The sequence below is a fragment of the Lagenorhynchus albirostris genome, chromosome 1 (assembly GCF_949774975.1).
Source record: "Lagenorhynchus albirostris chromosome 1, mLagAlb1.1, whole genome shotgun sequence".
Lineage (NCBI taxonomy): Eukaryota > Metazoa > Chordata > Mammalia > Artiodactyla > Delphinidae > Lagenorhynchus > Lagenorhynchus albirostris.
Genome location: NC_083095.1, coordinates 141,589,055 through 141,604,838, shown reverse-complemented (window position 1 = coordinate 141,604,838; position 15,784 = coordinate 141,589,055). Strand labels below are relative to the sequence as shown.

The following is a 15,784-nucleotide window of genomic DNA, read 5'->3' as shown; positions in this document are numbered from 1 at the left end:
CCTTTTTTTTAAATTAAGTAGTGAATAGGTACTGTATATTTTTCTTTTAGTGAAGACCAAGGCAGATATGATACCCTCATTTTCTTTAAACACATAAAAGTCATATTAGTGTTGTGTAATATCAGTTTATATGAAATAATCTTAGAAATTCAACTGATATAGCTTACCTAAAAAGTGTTAACTTTTTATAGCTTTTGTTGTAACTATTTCTTAATTGAAATTTGTATTCTCCACAGTATTATTACTATTTTAGATACAGTTTTCTGCCTCATAGGTTTTTCTAAGAGACCAAGCTGTCATAAAATGTTTTAGAACTAAGCAACATTTTCCTAAACAAAATGCAAGTGTTTTGTTTAATCACATGATTGTGGAGGCTTTTTGTTTGTTTGTTTGAAGAACACTTATGAATTTTTCTCTTTCATGAACAAGCTAAAAATTAATGGTGACTTTTATAAGAAGAAAGTATTTTAATCCTTGGTAGTTAGGTCCAACCAGTTATCTTCACACAGAATTGCTGGCCTCCAGGAAGTGACCTACCTATAGCATATGAGGGTTCTTGCCCCTTTTCTGCCCTTGTCCAGGAAGGCTAGTGGGATGAGAGCTGTGTAGAACTGACCCTCAGCTTTAGGAAAGACTGGGGGCAGGTGACAAAAGTCTGTGACTTGAGGAGTCATACAGCAGATAAATCATTTTAGTTTCTTTTCTTCTCTTTTATTTCTTTTTTTTCTTCCAGAAATCTGTCGATTTAGGAGAGAGGTTTGGAACTGTTTTAGAAAATAATATTTATTCAGTGCTGAGGTTTCTCCCAATTTTTCACACAATGTGTGCTGTTTAATTCTTAAAAACTGCAAAATTCTTGTAAAACGAAGAATTCAGAATAGAGTTTTATCTTATAAAAACATGATTTATCAAGATCACTTAACATATATCTTACATGTTTTGGAATTCTTACAGATCACAGAAAACCTTTTTTTTTTTAATCTTTACCTAATACACCCTAAAACAACACAGTCTGCCAGACCACAGTACATCCGTAATTTAGAGCAGCAGATGTTGCTACACATGCTTCTTTTTAAGACCAAGAAGCAGCAGAAGAGAAAATAAAACAAAAAGTTCAAAACAGAAGAGCAACATGAAACAGTACAGAGATGAGGGAGTTGGGAAGCCAAGGGCAATTGGTGAAATTAGCAAAGAGAGGGGATGTGGTGATCTGGACTCTGTGTTTTTTGTATATAGCTTTTAAATGCTTTGTAAGTCATATACTCATCCTATTAATCGAGGTTTGATAACTTTCTACTAAATTTTTTTTTCCATTAAAACGGTATTTCAATTAAGCTGAGGCAAGAAGGAATTAATATTCATTATAGTGTTTAATCATTTCACATTTCATATGAGAATTGGCTAAGATGTGCTGTGCCATGGCAGAGTTCGTTGCTTTGTCTCAGAGTCTGCTAATGTTTTCATTTTGGTTTTAACTCTAGCTGATCCCACAGTTAAGGACTTAATCGGAGGCTTCACTGCACTTCATTACGCAGCCATGCATGGCCGGGCTCGGATTGCACGCCTGATGTTAGAATCTGAATACAGGAGCGACATTATTAATGCAAAAAGCAATGATGGCTGGACTCCCCTTCATGTGGCTGCTCACTATGGTAGGGACTCATTTGTCCGACTCCTACTGGAGTTCAAGGCTGAGGTTGACCCGCTCAGTGATAAAGGTACAACGCCGCTTCAGCTCGCCATTATCCGAGAGAGGTCAAGCTGTGTGAAAATCCTCCTGGACCACAATGCCAACATCGACATTCAGAACGGTTTCCTGTTGCGATACGCTGTGATCAAAAGCAATCACTCTTATTGCCGAATGTTCCTTCAGAGAGGAGCAGACACAAACTTGGGTCGCTTAGAAGATGGACAAACTCCTTTACATTTGTCTGCCCTTAGGGATGACGTGCTTTGTGCACGGATGTTATATAATTATGGAGCGGACACGAACACAAGGAACTATGAAGGACAGACCCCACTGGCTGTTTCAATAAGCATTTCTGGAAGTAGTCGACCGTGTTTGGATTTCTTACAAGAAGTCACAAGTATGTAATTTAATTATTACTACTATTACATTTTTTTTAAATTTTGCATCTTCTGAGGAGCTTAAGGTATTTTTACAACTTAAAATGACCAGACATTAATGATTCTTATTAGCCTTGCTCATTCCATTCATCTCAACTGAAAAGAAAGCTCTATATCACAGGATTTCATTAAAAATTCAGTTATGTTACTAAAAGTAAATGGGGGTAGATAGGGTGTTAGAACACCCTCGATGTTAGATGTTAAGATCGATGCTAGAACAAGGCAGTTCCTACTGGTCATAAACATAGTCTTTCCAGGCTTTCCTGGAATTGAGACTGAGGAATTAGGAGAATTTTGGATCTTAGCATCCATAGCTATGGAAGTGTCCTAGAATTTGTGCTTTATTGCTAAGCTGTTGCTCATGTTTTATTGTTGCTTTTCTTCTTCTTTACAATGTGAACACACATGAAATGGAACAGCAGTGTTATTTATCAGACATCCTAGTAATTCAGGTTAAGGATGATAGAAATCAGAAAGTGTTGTAAAGAAAAATTTGCTCCCAGTGGAAAATTTGGTGCCACTGTCTCTGGCCCACACAGGACTGTATAACTGACCTGTTTTTGTGTGGGCACTTTTTTTTAAAGCCAGGAAAAGTGTCTGACCCATTGTGTGTAGTGGTGCATGTATTCGTGTTGTTTTTCGGATAGAGGTATTAGTTTGTGTGGAGTAGCCACCCTCTCCTGTCCGACTTCCTTGTGACCAGTCGAGTATGTGTCTCAGAGCTTAACATCACACATGAAGCCACAGTCTATAAACAGAACATTTGTCTGCCACACTTTTTAATGAATTCCCCTTCCTTACCTAAGTTTTATGTTTCATTCATTGTTATGGAAGAAGAAACACATTCTGGGTACCAGGTACTGGAGGGTGAGGAGTTTACTTGACCTGCTTGTAAATAATCCACTGCCCCCCTGAGAGCTGAATTTGGGAGTAGAAAACTTATGAAGAAATGAAATGTAATTTGTATTTTGTTTATTCATAAGAAAGGAAGGATGAAATTATTACCACTAAGTATATTCAGACTCAAGCATAAAAAGAAATCACACTCAGGATCTAACTCATGCTGTCCAATAGAACTTTCTGTAATGATGGAAATGGTCTCTGTGCTGTTGACTGTGGTAGCCACTAGCCCCATGTGGCTGTTGAACACTTATTATGTGGCAAGTGCCACCCAGGAACTGAATTTTTAATTTTATTTAATTAATTTAAATTTAAACATCCACAAGTGCCTAGTGGCTGTCGACTTGTACAGCACAGATATGCCTGCCTTGGGAGAGATGTTTTGGGCTATCTGGTAGGTGGTCCCTTGCAGAAAGCTTTTGAGGCACACTGATGTACCCAGAGACAGGAGATGTTATGTGTGCTGATTCCTCCCCAGCTGACCCTTCAGATCCAGGCCACATTTTAGGAAAAGACTACAGCAAAAATTCAAATGCTGATTCTCTCAGCAAATGTTCTAGCAGTTTTCATTTATATAGACCAGTAGGGGTGTTGGTGTAGTGAAAGATAAGATTACTCTTGAACTTGAGGTTAGAATTCTGTCGTGGTATGTAGCCTATAACGTATATCTTATTCTTAATAAATTCTGAATATATATTTGTTGTTGCTGCTATTGTTGTTGTTTTAACTTAACACTAGAGGCTCATGGTTAAATTACCTTGTCTGTCTTCAGGAAGGCATGTTACACACATAAATGCCGCAGCCTTGTTTGTTAAATACTTTGCTCCGTGGTTAATGGTGGTAGACTAGGGCTATACTATGTTAGACCAGCCATGACTCTACCACATATTAGCTATAACTTTGGGTGGGTTAGCTAACCACTTTGTGCCTCTGTGTCCTCATCTTAAAATTGGGGTAATTATATCTGTCTTACAGGCTTGTTGTGAGGATTGAATGAGTTAATATTTATAAAGCACTTGAAATGGTACCTGGCACATTTTAAGTGCTATATATGTTTTTTTTTAATAAAATAATTAATTAAGTGAGGGTAGATGAACAGCAAGAGCTGGCTTGCTACCTACAGAGTGAATCCCTTAGATTCTTATTCTACCCTAGCCTCTATTTTCAAATCTATAAACTGTTGTGTGGTCTGCATCTGGAGACAGGCAGCCAGGGGGATGGGGGGAGCTGCCCCTTCATCCCCCGGCCCTTGGAGCTGCTCAGTTCCACCATGGAGTGCTGCTGGTGAGCAAGAATGTTGAGTTAAAAAAGAGATTCACACATACCTTTAAAATTAGGACAGATAGAAAAATCGACGGGACTGCCTCTTTGTGTTTGAGTTCTCCACTGCACCTAGAGCAGAGCCATACACCTCAGTAGGTGTGGGTTGGCTGATTGGCTGCATCTGTAAGGATGGTAGCTGAGCAAACTTGGGATGCTTTTCAGAAGTGAAGGACCATCTGTCCTTGGAAGGCTGCAGTTATCCTCTGTCTTCAGGTGATGCAACATAATTCATTACTTCTTGACTTTGCTGTCAGTGGTGTTTCCTGCCAAAAGCAAATTAAGTGTTTCTGCTTCACCTGTGCATTATTTATTAGATTTTCTTTTCCTAGTGAATAATTATGTGCTAGAAGGACCAACTGTAGCTGATGCCCTCTGGAGGTCTGTACTGGCTCTCTTGGAAACCAGAGTGAGGACTTCCCTGGTGGCGTAGTGGTTAAGGATCCACCTGCCAATGTAGGGGACATGGGTTCGAGCCCTGGTCCGGGAAGATCCCACATGCCGCGGAGCAGCTAAGCCTGTGTGCTGCAACTACTGAGCCTGCGCTCTAGAGCCCGCAAGCCACAACTACTGAGCCCATTGCCACAACTACTGAAGCCCACACGCCTAGAGCCTGTGCTCCGTAACAAGAGAAGCCACCGCAATGAGAAGCCCATGCACTGCAACAAAGAGTAACCCCCCACTCGCCACAACTAGAGAAAGCCCGCGTGCAGCAATGAAGACCAAATGCAGCCAAAAATAAATAAATTAATCAAATAATTTTAAAAAAAGAAAAGAAAACCAGAGTGAAAGATGGTTGGGTGGTTCAGGGAGCCATCAAGTCAAATCCCTGAGCTCCTTTCAGTCTTTACTGCTGCTGAGAGCTACCGCTCTCTAGGCCCCGAGTCCTTGGCCTCACATCTGAGAACTCAGACTCCTGAGGTGTAAGGACAGCAGAAATACCACTTGGTGGTCTTTATTCAGGGCCATTTTACTAGAGAGCAAGTTATTTAAATTGGAAGAACTCAAGACAATCATAATCCTAGAATCTAAAAGCTACTGTGGCTTTTTAGAAAAATTGCCATAAAAACTCTGATACACACACTCCATAAAAACAGAGCAGGTCAAGTGGCTTAGTTATAAGGTAGTATCTGTGGGTGCCTTGTTGGTCACAGTAGAGGGAGAAGCCACAAAGAGGTGGTGTTAATTCTACAGACAGACTTCCAGAAACCTCTGCCTTCTAGAATGGCTGGAACTCAATGTGGTCACCTCCAGAAAGCCAGTCAACTGAAGGAGCAGCTTTTTTGTGCCCTGGAACGGTAAATACAGCTAAGAAGAGCCAAGGATCCTACCTGGAGAATGAGGATCACCTTGCTGAGGGAAAGGTGTTTCCTGCTTAGAGAAGCCAGTTTTTGGTCTTTTAGTTCTTTTACTAGATAAAAAAAGAGTGGCGCAAATAAACTAAAGGGACAACAACAGAGAGAGCAATGAAGATGTGACTGATGACAGGTAGAAATGGTGGTGATGACAGACAGCAGCAGACGTTCTGATGGAGGTCCATTGATGGAGGATGATGGAGGTCCGTTGATGGAGGTCTATTGGAGACAGTCATTCTGAGGGTCATGCAAATGCATGCAGTTAATTAAAGTAGAATAATTTGTACGTAGCATTTGCACAGACACCATTTGGAGCTAAGAGGATTATGGAAACTCTGGCATATAGGAATGGGCAAAAATTCTCTAGCTGAAGATAAAGAGCAGAGATTGTAGGAATGTTTGCCCAATTCAAAAGAAAAAATTAACATTTATGCACAAGAAAGGGCACAAGAAAGAGCACAAGAAAATGTTGTTAAAAGAGGTGCAACGTTAAAACTTCAAGAAAGACTATTTCATAAGTAAAGCTTACCCTGAGAAATGGTTAAATAATAATAGAACTCTCCTTGAGCAATGGGATTTTAATCTAGTGCTCTTTTCCCCTTATCATCTCCCTGCCCTACAATGTAAACTTTCCGAGTCAAGGAGTTACTCAGAATATGAAAGTTTTTTAAGAAAGAGAGATTTCATGAGAAAGCAGTTTTGCCCTCTCCCCTGTTTCATGCCCTGCCCCCCACCCCCAAATACCCACACCTTGGTGAGCTAGGAGGACTGCAGTGACTGGAGTCAGAGAAACATTTATTCTCCAGGTGGGGTAAGACTCTGGTGAAGTCTCTTCCCTTGGAGAACAGACTTTGTTATGAAGTTTCTGAGTGTATGTCAGATAGTTATTCTCACCCTCCCCCTGGCAGAGCCATGAGGGGGTCTTTATTGGCTCTTCATGTGAGAACCTGATGGGGTTCCTGAAAGGAAAGCTCAGAACATCGGGTGTTTCCTAAGACTGTGGCTCTCCCTCTCAGGCTGGTCCATGCACAGCTCCTGGCAGTTTGTCACAATGACCATTTAAGTGTTCCTACCAGTTTGTGGCTCCAATAGCTACTGCTGCAGGTGCACAGATTTCAGCTGTGACTCTAGATCTGATTCTCTCTCCAGATTTTATGGTGGTTTGCCCTGTGACATCAGTTTACTGATGGGTCCTAGATAAGTCATTAATTTCAGTTTGTTTGGCTTTTTCTTCTTATAAGGACTGGAGCGAGGACTTCAAGTTCATTATATGTTGGAGCTGAAACCAGAAGTCTATTCATTATTTTTATCATTTTTACTTACAATGCGAAAATCATCCTATCCATGGTCCCTTGGGCTGAGTAGAATTTTGCCCACTTGTATTCAGAGGCATGTGTCTCCTTTATAGCGTCCTGAAGGTTTCTCAGCTGTGCCTGTGTCATGGGTGCTGTTGAATCAGCTGAGTCTGGTGGTGGAGAGAGCAGTTAATGGGCTCTTGACCCAGTGTCTGACTTACCTAATAAACTTGGGCAAGCTGATTAGCCTCCACCTGCCTCATGGGTCTGTTTCCTTCTCTGAAAGATGGGGGTATTAGACCATAGTCCGTGGAGTCCCTCCTTTTAAAAATTCTTGCCAATAAACACTCTTAAAGGGGATGATATCCTGCTGCTTGTGGTTTTATTTTGTTTCTGGATTCATGTAGAACAGTGTGGACTCTTGGGGGTCCTCAAGACAGTTTTAGGTGCCCATGAGGCCAAAACTAATTTCATAACAATACTAAGATATTATTTGCCTTTTCTTTTTTTTTTTATTGGAGTAAAATTGCTTTACAGTGTTGTGTTAGTTTCTGCTGTACAATGAAGTGAATCAGCTATATGTATACCTATATCCCCTCCCTCTTGGACCTCCCTCCCCCCTTCCCCCCCCCATCAAGGTCATCACAGAGCAGGGAGCTGAGCTCCCTGTGCCGCACAGCAGGTTCCCATGAGCTATCTGTTTTACACATAGTAGTGTATTTATGTCAAACCTAGTCTCCCAATTCATCCCACCCTCCCCTTCCCCCCCGTGCCCACATGTCCGTTCTCTGCATCTGTGTCTCTGCACTGACTTTTGCACTGATGGTGTAAGAGCTGTGGTGGGTAAAATGGCAGGTACCTCAGCATTAATCAAGGCAGTAGTCCCAGAGGGTACTAGTAGTTGTGTTCTTCACCACAAGGCAATCTCAGTAAAGACTGTTCCAGTTCCATTTAGGAATCTCTTTGATTTAATTTTATTAAATCTTATCCCTTTCAGTATGTACCTTTTAAATATTCTGTGGGATGGAAATTGAAAGTATTCTTACTGTGTAATGAAGTGCTGTGATTGAATGGAGGAAAAGTACATCTGTGATTTGTTTGAGCTGAACCAGCAGCATTTTTGGTGGAATACCATTTTTACCTGAAGGATGGATGGACAGCCAAACTATAGCTGTTTAGGCTTTGGTATTTGGTAGACATTTTGTTGAAAATGAATAAAGTGCGTTTGTCACCTTAAGGAAAACAACTTACAGTATTTATGGGGAGTCATAAAATTTGAGCTTTCAAGTGAAAGTTAGAATTTTGAAAAGCCTGTATTTTTGTATTTGCCACTGGGATATTGCCAGTTTCCCAACATGTAAAGACTTTTTTGAGATTAGTAGAGATAATAACAAAAGTAATTTTTTGATATCATGTAATAAATTGGGTCAACATTTGGAAGATCTGCATAATAACCCAGGTAACCAGTATTTTCCAAATGACTAATGCATGATGTTACAAAATCATGCATGGGTAAAAGATCCATTCAGAGGGCAAAACAGACCAATGGATTTTAATGTGAAAGAGTATAAAGAAGTTCATTGTTGTGGTTTCAGATTCCATATTGCATCTAACCTTTAAAAAAACAACTCTTGTTGAGTTTTGGTGAAGTATCAAAGAAGATCCATGATTATCTAAAAAGGCCATTAAAATATTACTTCCTTTTCCAACTACCTATGTGAGTCTGGATTTTCTTCATCTGCTTCAATCACGACAGCATATTACAACAGATGGTACGCAGAAGCAGATCTGTAAATCCAGCAGTCTTCTCTGAAGCCAGACCTAAGAGATATTTGCAGAGATGTAAAACAGTGCCAGTCTTCTCATGAAATCTTTCTTGTTTTGAAAAGCAGCTTTTTCTTCCCATAAAAACTTATTTCAACTGATAATAAATTTATTACTATTATTTTAAGTGAATCAATAAGTATTTTTAAAATTTCTGTAGTTTATTTTCTAGATATGATGAATATAGATGGATATAACACACATAAACAAAAATTCTTTGAGGTTCTATAATTTTAAGAGTGCAAGTCAGTTTAGAAGACTAGTACCCTGGATTCTAGATCCCAGTTTCAGAGATTCACCGTGCACAGCAGCATATCAGAGGTGCCAAGGAGTCCTTGAGTAAGTTAACCACTTAACTGTTCACTAAACACATTTTTTTTTTTTTTTTACATAGCATAGCAGGCTCTCGTATAAATTACTCTTAAGGCAGAGAATATGCCAATTGGGTTTGTGTTTAATATCCAGAGGAGTCTAAGGTAATGCACTGATCTGTGTTTCTAGTAGATGCTGTCCAAATACTTGAAGCAGCTGCTCAGTATGCTTCAGTGGTAGGTAAAAGGTAGTGCTGGGTTGTATCAATATTTTGATTTGTATGTTTTAAGGAATTAAAGGAGTTAATAAAAGGAATTAATTATTTAAATTAAATTTTAAATAATTTTAATGTATTTAATAATTTTAAAATATTTTATTTAAATAAAAACTTTTTAAATAAGTAAATTGACCAAAAGGAATTTGAAAAATAAAGGGCTCATACTTCTAAGAGAAAAAGATTAGGTAAATGGGAATGAGTTGGATAAACTGTTTTGCAGAAAATTAATCCATCAAGTACTTAAGATTGTTACTTTCTAGAACATCAGTTACGGGCATTTAAAAATACTATTTTATAAACACTACAGTAACTGAAATCACAGGCATTTAAAAATACTGTTTTATAAACACTATATGTTTTTATTTAAATATGTCTTTAAATTTTAGTCATAGTCAAGTAGTATGTTTTAGCTGCAAAGTTTTAAACTTTAAAAAAAGTAAGAATATAAATCATGACTTTAATTTTAAGAAAGTGAAGTTTAGGCTGTGGCTTTCTCAGCTAAGTCCAGCACAGCAGCAGGTAGGTATGTAAGCAGATGACCCCATACAACCCCTCGGCATCAGGTGACCTTACTCCTGTGTTCCTTTCAAATGCTTCTTTAATCAATTTCTTCGCACTTTTTTTTCTTTTTTTTTTTTTTAGTATGACTTACCAAAATAGTGTTACCTTAGTATAACTCTTTGGGGAAATAATTTGTGTAACACATTTTAACTAAGGTTATTTTTGATTATTGATTTTTCTTCTCATTGGGGATTTTGCTACACATCTACATTGTAGTCTTATTAGGTTATTTAGTCCCAATGATTAAAATCACTTTTAGAAATAAATAAATAGTACACAGTTTTAAGTCAAATTACACCACATTTTAAGGTTCTTTGATATGGAAAGTATTACCTTATTCTGTACTACTTCTGTCATATTTGTATTACTTTCTATTTTTTATGTAGGTTTCTAGGGATTTCTGTTATTTGTTAGGAAGCAATATATGCTTTTGTTTGGCTTAGTGCAAATGAGAAAAATAGGTCAAAGCTCGTGTGCCTGTGAAGAAAAATGTAACAAGTGGACAAATGTCATCAAGGCTGACATTGTGTACTTTTGGATTCTATCTAAGAGTTAAATCAGAGTAGCCTTTTATTTTACAATACCATGATTTTTATTTTGAGGTGAGCTCGCAACTACCTTTGTCCTGTAAAATAAGATTTAACACATTTCATACTAAGTCTCTGTGAAGGGAATTCAGAGGCAAGAGCAAAGGAATAAAACGTGTTTATGGTAGGGTCTTAAAATGGGAAACTGAAATAAAACAAAGAGGTATTGGGAGACCATTCCAGATGTTGACCAAAGATGGAGAGTGCTAAATAAATAAGTTTAGCCTATTATAAATGCAGTGGTGGTCATGTCAAAAGGAGGTGCTTTAGGATATTTAATTTTCAAAATTATGCTGCTGCCCTGGTTTTGTAATTATACTAGACCAGACCCTTCAAAAGCTGATTTCCTATTTTATACCAGCCCAATTATTACTAATGATGGGCTTCTTTACCAAATGGAAAGACTAATAACCCTTTGAAGTATTATGTAATCCCATTGTAGTTCATTAGTATGAATAATAGTTTGTAGTGTTTCTGCATCCCCCATAGTGTTTATAATTCCTTAAATTATACTCTTTTTGTGAGATGTCCCCCAAGGTCTCCCCTGTCATCCCATGGACAAGGCAGTTGCTATTTAAGAGGACAGGAGTAATTTTCTAAGACGCCTGGTAAACAGCATGCACGTGTTGGTTTTTTGCTTTTGTTCCCTTTATTCTCTTTCTCTGCCTTCTTTTCCTCTGCCACCACCTCCTTCTTTTTCTTGCCCCTTTAATCTCTGGGACAGTGCATTTTTAAGTACATAGTAGGTGCTCAGTAAATACTTTTGAGTGATATATTGACAAGAAAATAAATAAGAGGCACATCTCAGAGATACTGCAGGTTCTGTTCCAGACCACTGCAATAAAGTGACTGTTGCAATAAAGCAAGTCATACAAATTGTTTGGTTTCCCAGTGCATAGAAAAGTTATGTTTAGACTATATTGTAGTATATCAAGTGTGCAATAGCATTATGTCTAAAAAAACAATGTGCGTATCTTAATTTTAAAAATACTTTATTGCTAGAAAATGCTAATCATCATCTGAGCCTTTAGCCTAGTAGTAACTTCAAGAAAAGGATCACTGATCACAGATCACCATAATAATATAATAATGGCAATGTTTGAAATATTGCAAGAACTACCAAAATGTGACACAGAGACATGAAGTGAGCAAATGCTGCTGGAAAAATGGCACTGATAGACTTCCTCAATTCAGGGTTGCCACAGACCTTCAATTTGTAAAAAATGCAGTATCTGCAAAACACAATAAAACGAGGTATGGCTGTACTTCTTTTTCAGTCATAATCTTCTATTCCTAAAATGATATTCTTGAAAAAATGGGTCCTTAAATAGTCTTAGAAATAACAGTCATTACAATTAGTCTTTATTACTCTTTATTATGTAGCCCGCTTTTCACTCAGTGCTACTACCTGGCAAGGTGAGGGAATATCTGTATATTTGTGGAGCAGTAGTATAACGACACAACCTCACTTCATCACTGCACAGCTTTTTTATACTAAGTTCTCACATCTCTGCCGAATCCAGGTCATGTAGTGATTTCCAGAATATGATTTCCATCAGTTTGCTCAGCACTGTTTCCCAGGACTAGATTACGAGTTGTTCTTTTACTGTTAAGTTGTCAGCTAGTTTTCTTACCGTCTTAACACCAGGAAGCTTCATCTTCCAAAAAGGAGCCCTCTACTTTTCTGAGAAGGGGAAGCAAAACATATCCTTACAAGTATTTAAAATTACTATTTTAACATTTATTTACCAAATACTCTATAGCTCTTACTATATGCCTGGGAACTATTGTAAGCACTTTACCAAAACTAATTCTTTTTGTGCTTGTAAGGCCTATTATGTAGATGGTGTTATCCTTAGTTCATAGATGCAGAAACCAAGGCAGGAGGCTAAGTAGCTCACCCAGGAGCTACTGGGACCAGCACTTGATGCTGGCTGCAGAGTTGATGCTTTTAACCACTCTGGCCTTTACCGTTCAAGGTCTTTCTGCAGACAGGAATTATACATGGTCAGGAAATCTTCAAAAGATCACATTCTCCCCAAACATTAAAAGACTGCCACAACACACTGCTTAAGAAGAAGAAAATTCGGTAGCAAACTGAGTAAAACTTTCTGATATTTAGGCATAGAAAGTGCATTTTTCCCTGGGAAAGGCTAATGCACCAGTAGCTTCTGAGGGTGGTAGTATTTCTGTAGCTGCCTCCCTTGAACTTATTAAACAATTAAAAGTCTCCCCTTTCCTCCAGCTTCTAGTAACATTTTTAAAACTTTCCTTTAAGCCCTGACCAACAGCCTCGTCAAAGCTTTTCCCCCCTGCCTGGTCCCAATGACAAAGCCATCTATTTTAGATTTTTTTTTTTAATGACAACCCCCTACTTCCACGTCCCAGAATCTCACTTGGTTATCTAATGCTGCAAATTTTAGTGGCTTAAAATAATAATTGATTATTTTACTTCTCTACTCCAAGCAGTGTCATCTGGAGCCACTTGACTGGGGCCTCTCCACTGTCAAAAGGGCTCACCCTGATGGCTGGCTAGTTGTGCGGGCACTTGGCTGGGAGCTCAGCCTGGATGTTGGGCAATGACCTCAGTTCCTTTTTGTAGACTGCTGAGACTTCTTCATGGCGTGGTGATAGCTGTGTGCCAAGAGTGAATGTCCCAAGAGCCAAGTGAAAGCTATGATCTGAGTTCCACCATAGTCATGAGCCCACCCAGTTTCAAGGAGAGGGAACCTAGATACTGTCTCTTAATGATGGGGTATCCAGTCACATTGTAAAAAAAAGAGCATGAGGCATAGGAGGTACTGTGGTCGTTTTTGGAGAGTATAATCTGCCACAAAACGAGACCATCAGAAGATCCCCTATTTGGAACCTATTGTCTCCATCTTTTCTATCTTAGCTAAGCAAATTCCAATAATACAGGTTTTCCACATTGTTAGATGATATGTTTTCATTTAAGTACACATGTATATTTATATATGTCAATTCTATGTCATCTGTTTTTTGCCTGAATATATCGTGGTTGTTCTTTTCATTAATATTATACTTGAAAAGAACCTGCCATCTATTAGGAAAATCAAATTCTTTAAAAAAAGAAGATTCAAATCTGATACATATTCTGGTTTGCATTTGCAGATCAAATACTATAAGCATTTATTGAAAAATGACAGTGATAATTTATTCTCTTCCTAAAGGTAGCCCATGAATGGTGATGAAAAATAATTCAAAACAGGTTAGAAAATGATTTGCTGTTGACATGGGTGTGTTTTGCAATGAGCTGTTTTATACATTAAGGACAAGCCTATTAAGTGTTCATTTGTTCAACTAGTATTTGTTGAGTATTGTGTTAGGCATTGGACTTTTGCATTGGCAGGCAGAAATCATCTTACCCTCATGGAACATGTGAGGAAGATGGACATTAATGGGTAATCACCAAGTAAATGTAAAATCATAGCCTTGTTAAGTACTGTAGAGAAAAGGAGCTCGGAGAGAATCTGATGGGGAACCTGACCTCATCTTCCTTTCAGCAGTGCCCTTTTAGTAGAGATCTGGACGATGAGGGGGACGTACCTCACCAAGAGACTCATGAGTGAGTGCTACAGCCTCACAGGGATCCTTATGCAGACATCCACGGATACACGTGCCCCTAGCTTACAGCCATTTTTAGGAAAGCAGTAGCTTCAGCTGTGATTCTGTTAAGAGACCATGTATTAAGTACCTCTTGGAAAGCACAGGGCTTACAGAGCAGAGGTCTAAGTTTTAAGGACTCTTTTTCGTTTATAAAGAATTACTTAATTTTGAATAATGGTGATCCCTGTAAATGAGTACTATTCAAGTAAGTACTAAATATAGCAGTAGTACTCCATGTATGGCCTGGGGACCCCTGGAGTTAGCCAGACCCTTTCAGGATATCGAGGTCAAAGCAATTTTCATAATAATACTAAGACATTATTTGTCTTTTCCACATTCCTTCTTTTATGAGAGTAAGTGGACTTCCCCAGTCTGGATGATGTGGTTTCATCACAACAGATTGGGTGTAGGAGCATATATGAGAATTCAGCTATCATCTGTTAAGCCAGACCTTTAAAAGGTTTTCAGAAATGTGGAAGAATGCCATTCTTCTCATTTATTTTTGAGAATATTGTTACCTTCATAACAATGGTATTTATGCTAACTAACATATAATGGGTTTATCTTTGTTATTTTTAAATGAATTAAGTATTTCTGAAATTTCTGTTTTAACTTCTAATATGGTGAAGTGTAAAGAGGTTTTTTTTTTAATTATTTATTTATTATTTATTTATGGCTGCGTTGGGTCCTCACTGCTAAGCACGGGCCCCCTCCAGTTGTGGCGAGCGGGGACCACTCTCTGCTGCGGTGCGCGGGCCTCTCATTGCGGTGCCCCCCCTGTTGCGGATCCTGGCTCCAGGCGCACGGGCCCAGCAGTCGCGGCCCACAGGCTCTAGATCGCAGGCTCAGTAGTTGTGGCTGGTAGCTCTAGAGCGCAGGCTCAGCAGTTGTAGCTCACAGGCTCTAGAGCCCTGGCTCAGCAGCCGTGGTGCACAGACTTAGCCACTCCGCGGCACGTGGGATCCTCCCGGACCAGGGATCAAATCCGTGTCCTTTGCATTGGCAGGCGGATTCCCATCCACTGTGCCACCAAGGAAGTCCCTGTAAAGAGGTTTTGAGGCCAAGAAGTTTGAGAATCGCTGAAGTATAGCATCCTGCTTGACTTTGAGCATGTTACTTAGAGATGCAAGCAGTCTGTAAAATGGGGATGATGATCAAAGTACTTCCCTCGTAAAAGGATTAAACGAGTTAGTATATGTCGGGAGCTTATAAGACTACATGGCACAGAGTACACATCCAACATATGTTAGTTTGTATTATTATTACCATTTAACATGAAAGTAGAATTTATGTGAATCCAAACACTTCTGAGGCTCTGTGGCAAAGAATTTTTGCTTGTGTTTGTGGTCATCTGTATTGATTCGGTAAAACGAAGTATTCAAAAGTGAAAGAAATTGCATTTTGTAATTTTTCTTTTGAGTTGGGTTATAGCAGAGGTTTTTATTGGCAGATGGTCAGGGTGGCATGTCTGAAGAGGTGGGGATTCAGAATAGCTTGGGGTGCTTTTTCCGCCCCCCCCCCCGCCCTCCCAGTCCACGCTCTCCCCACAGCCAAGTTCTACTGTGTCCAGAATCATGGTGAACAGCGGGGCAGATGTCA

The 15,784-nt window shown here is 39.0% G+C and overlaps 1 protein-coding gene across 2 annotated transcripts in view; it reads left to right on the top strand.

The window, feature by feature from the left end:
- Positions 1 to 15,784, top strand: part of ASB7 (ankyrin repeat and SOCS box containing 7) — a 48,990-nt gene that overhangs the window by 29,288 nt on the left and 3,918 nt on the right. For both annotated transcript variants that reach the window (XM_060155502.1, XM_060155511.1), the window contains one exon: positions 1,482 to 2,087. In XM_060155502.1, the coding sequence (XP_060011485.1) occupies positions 1,482 to 2,087 (606 nt within the window). The remainder of the gene's footprint in view (positions 1 to 1,481; positions 2,088 to 15,784) is intronic.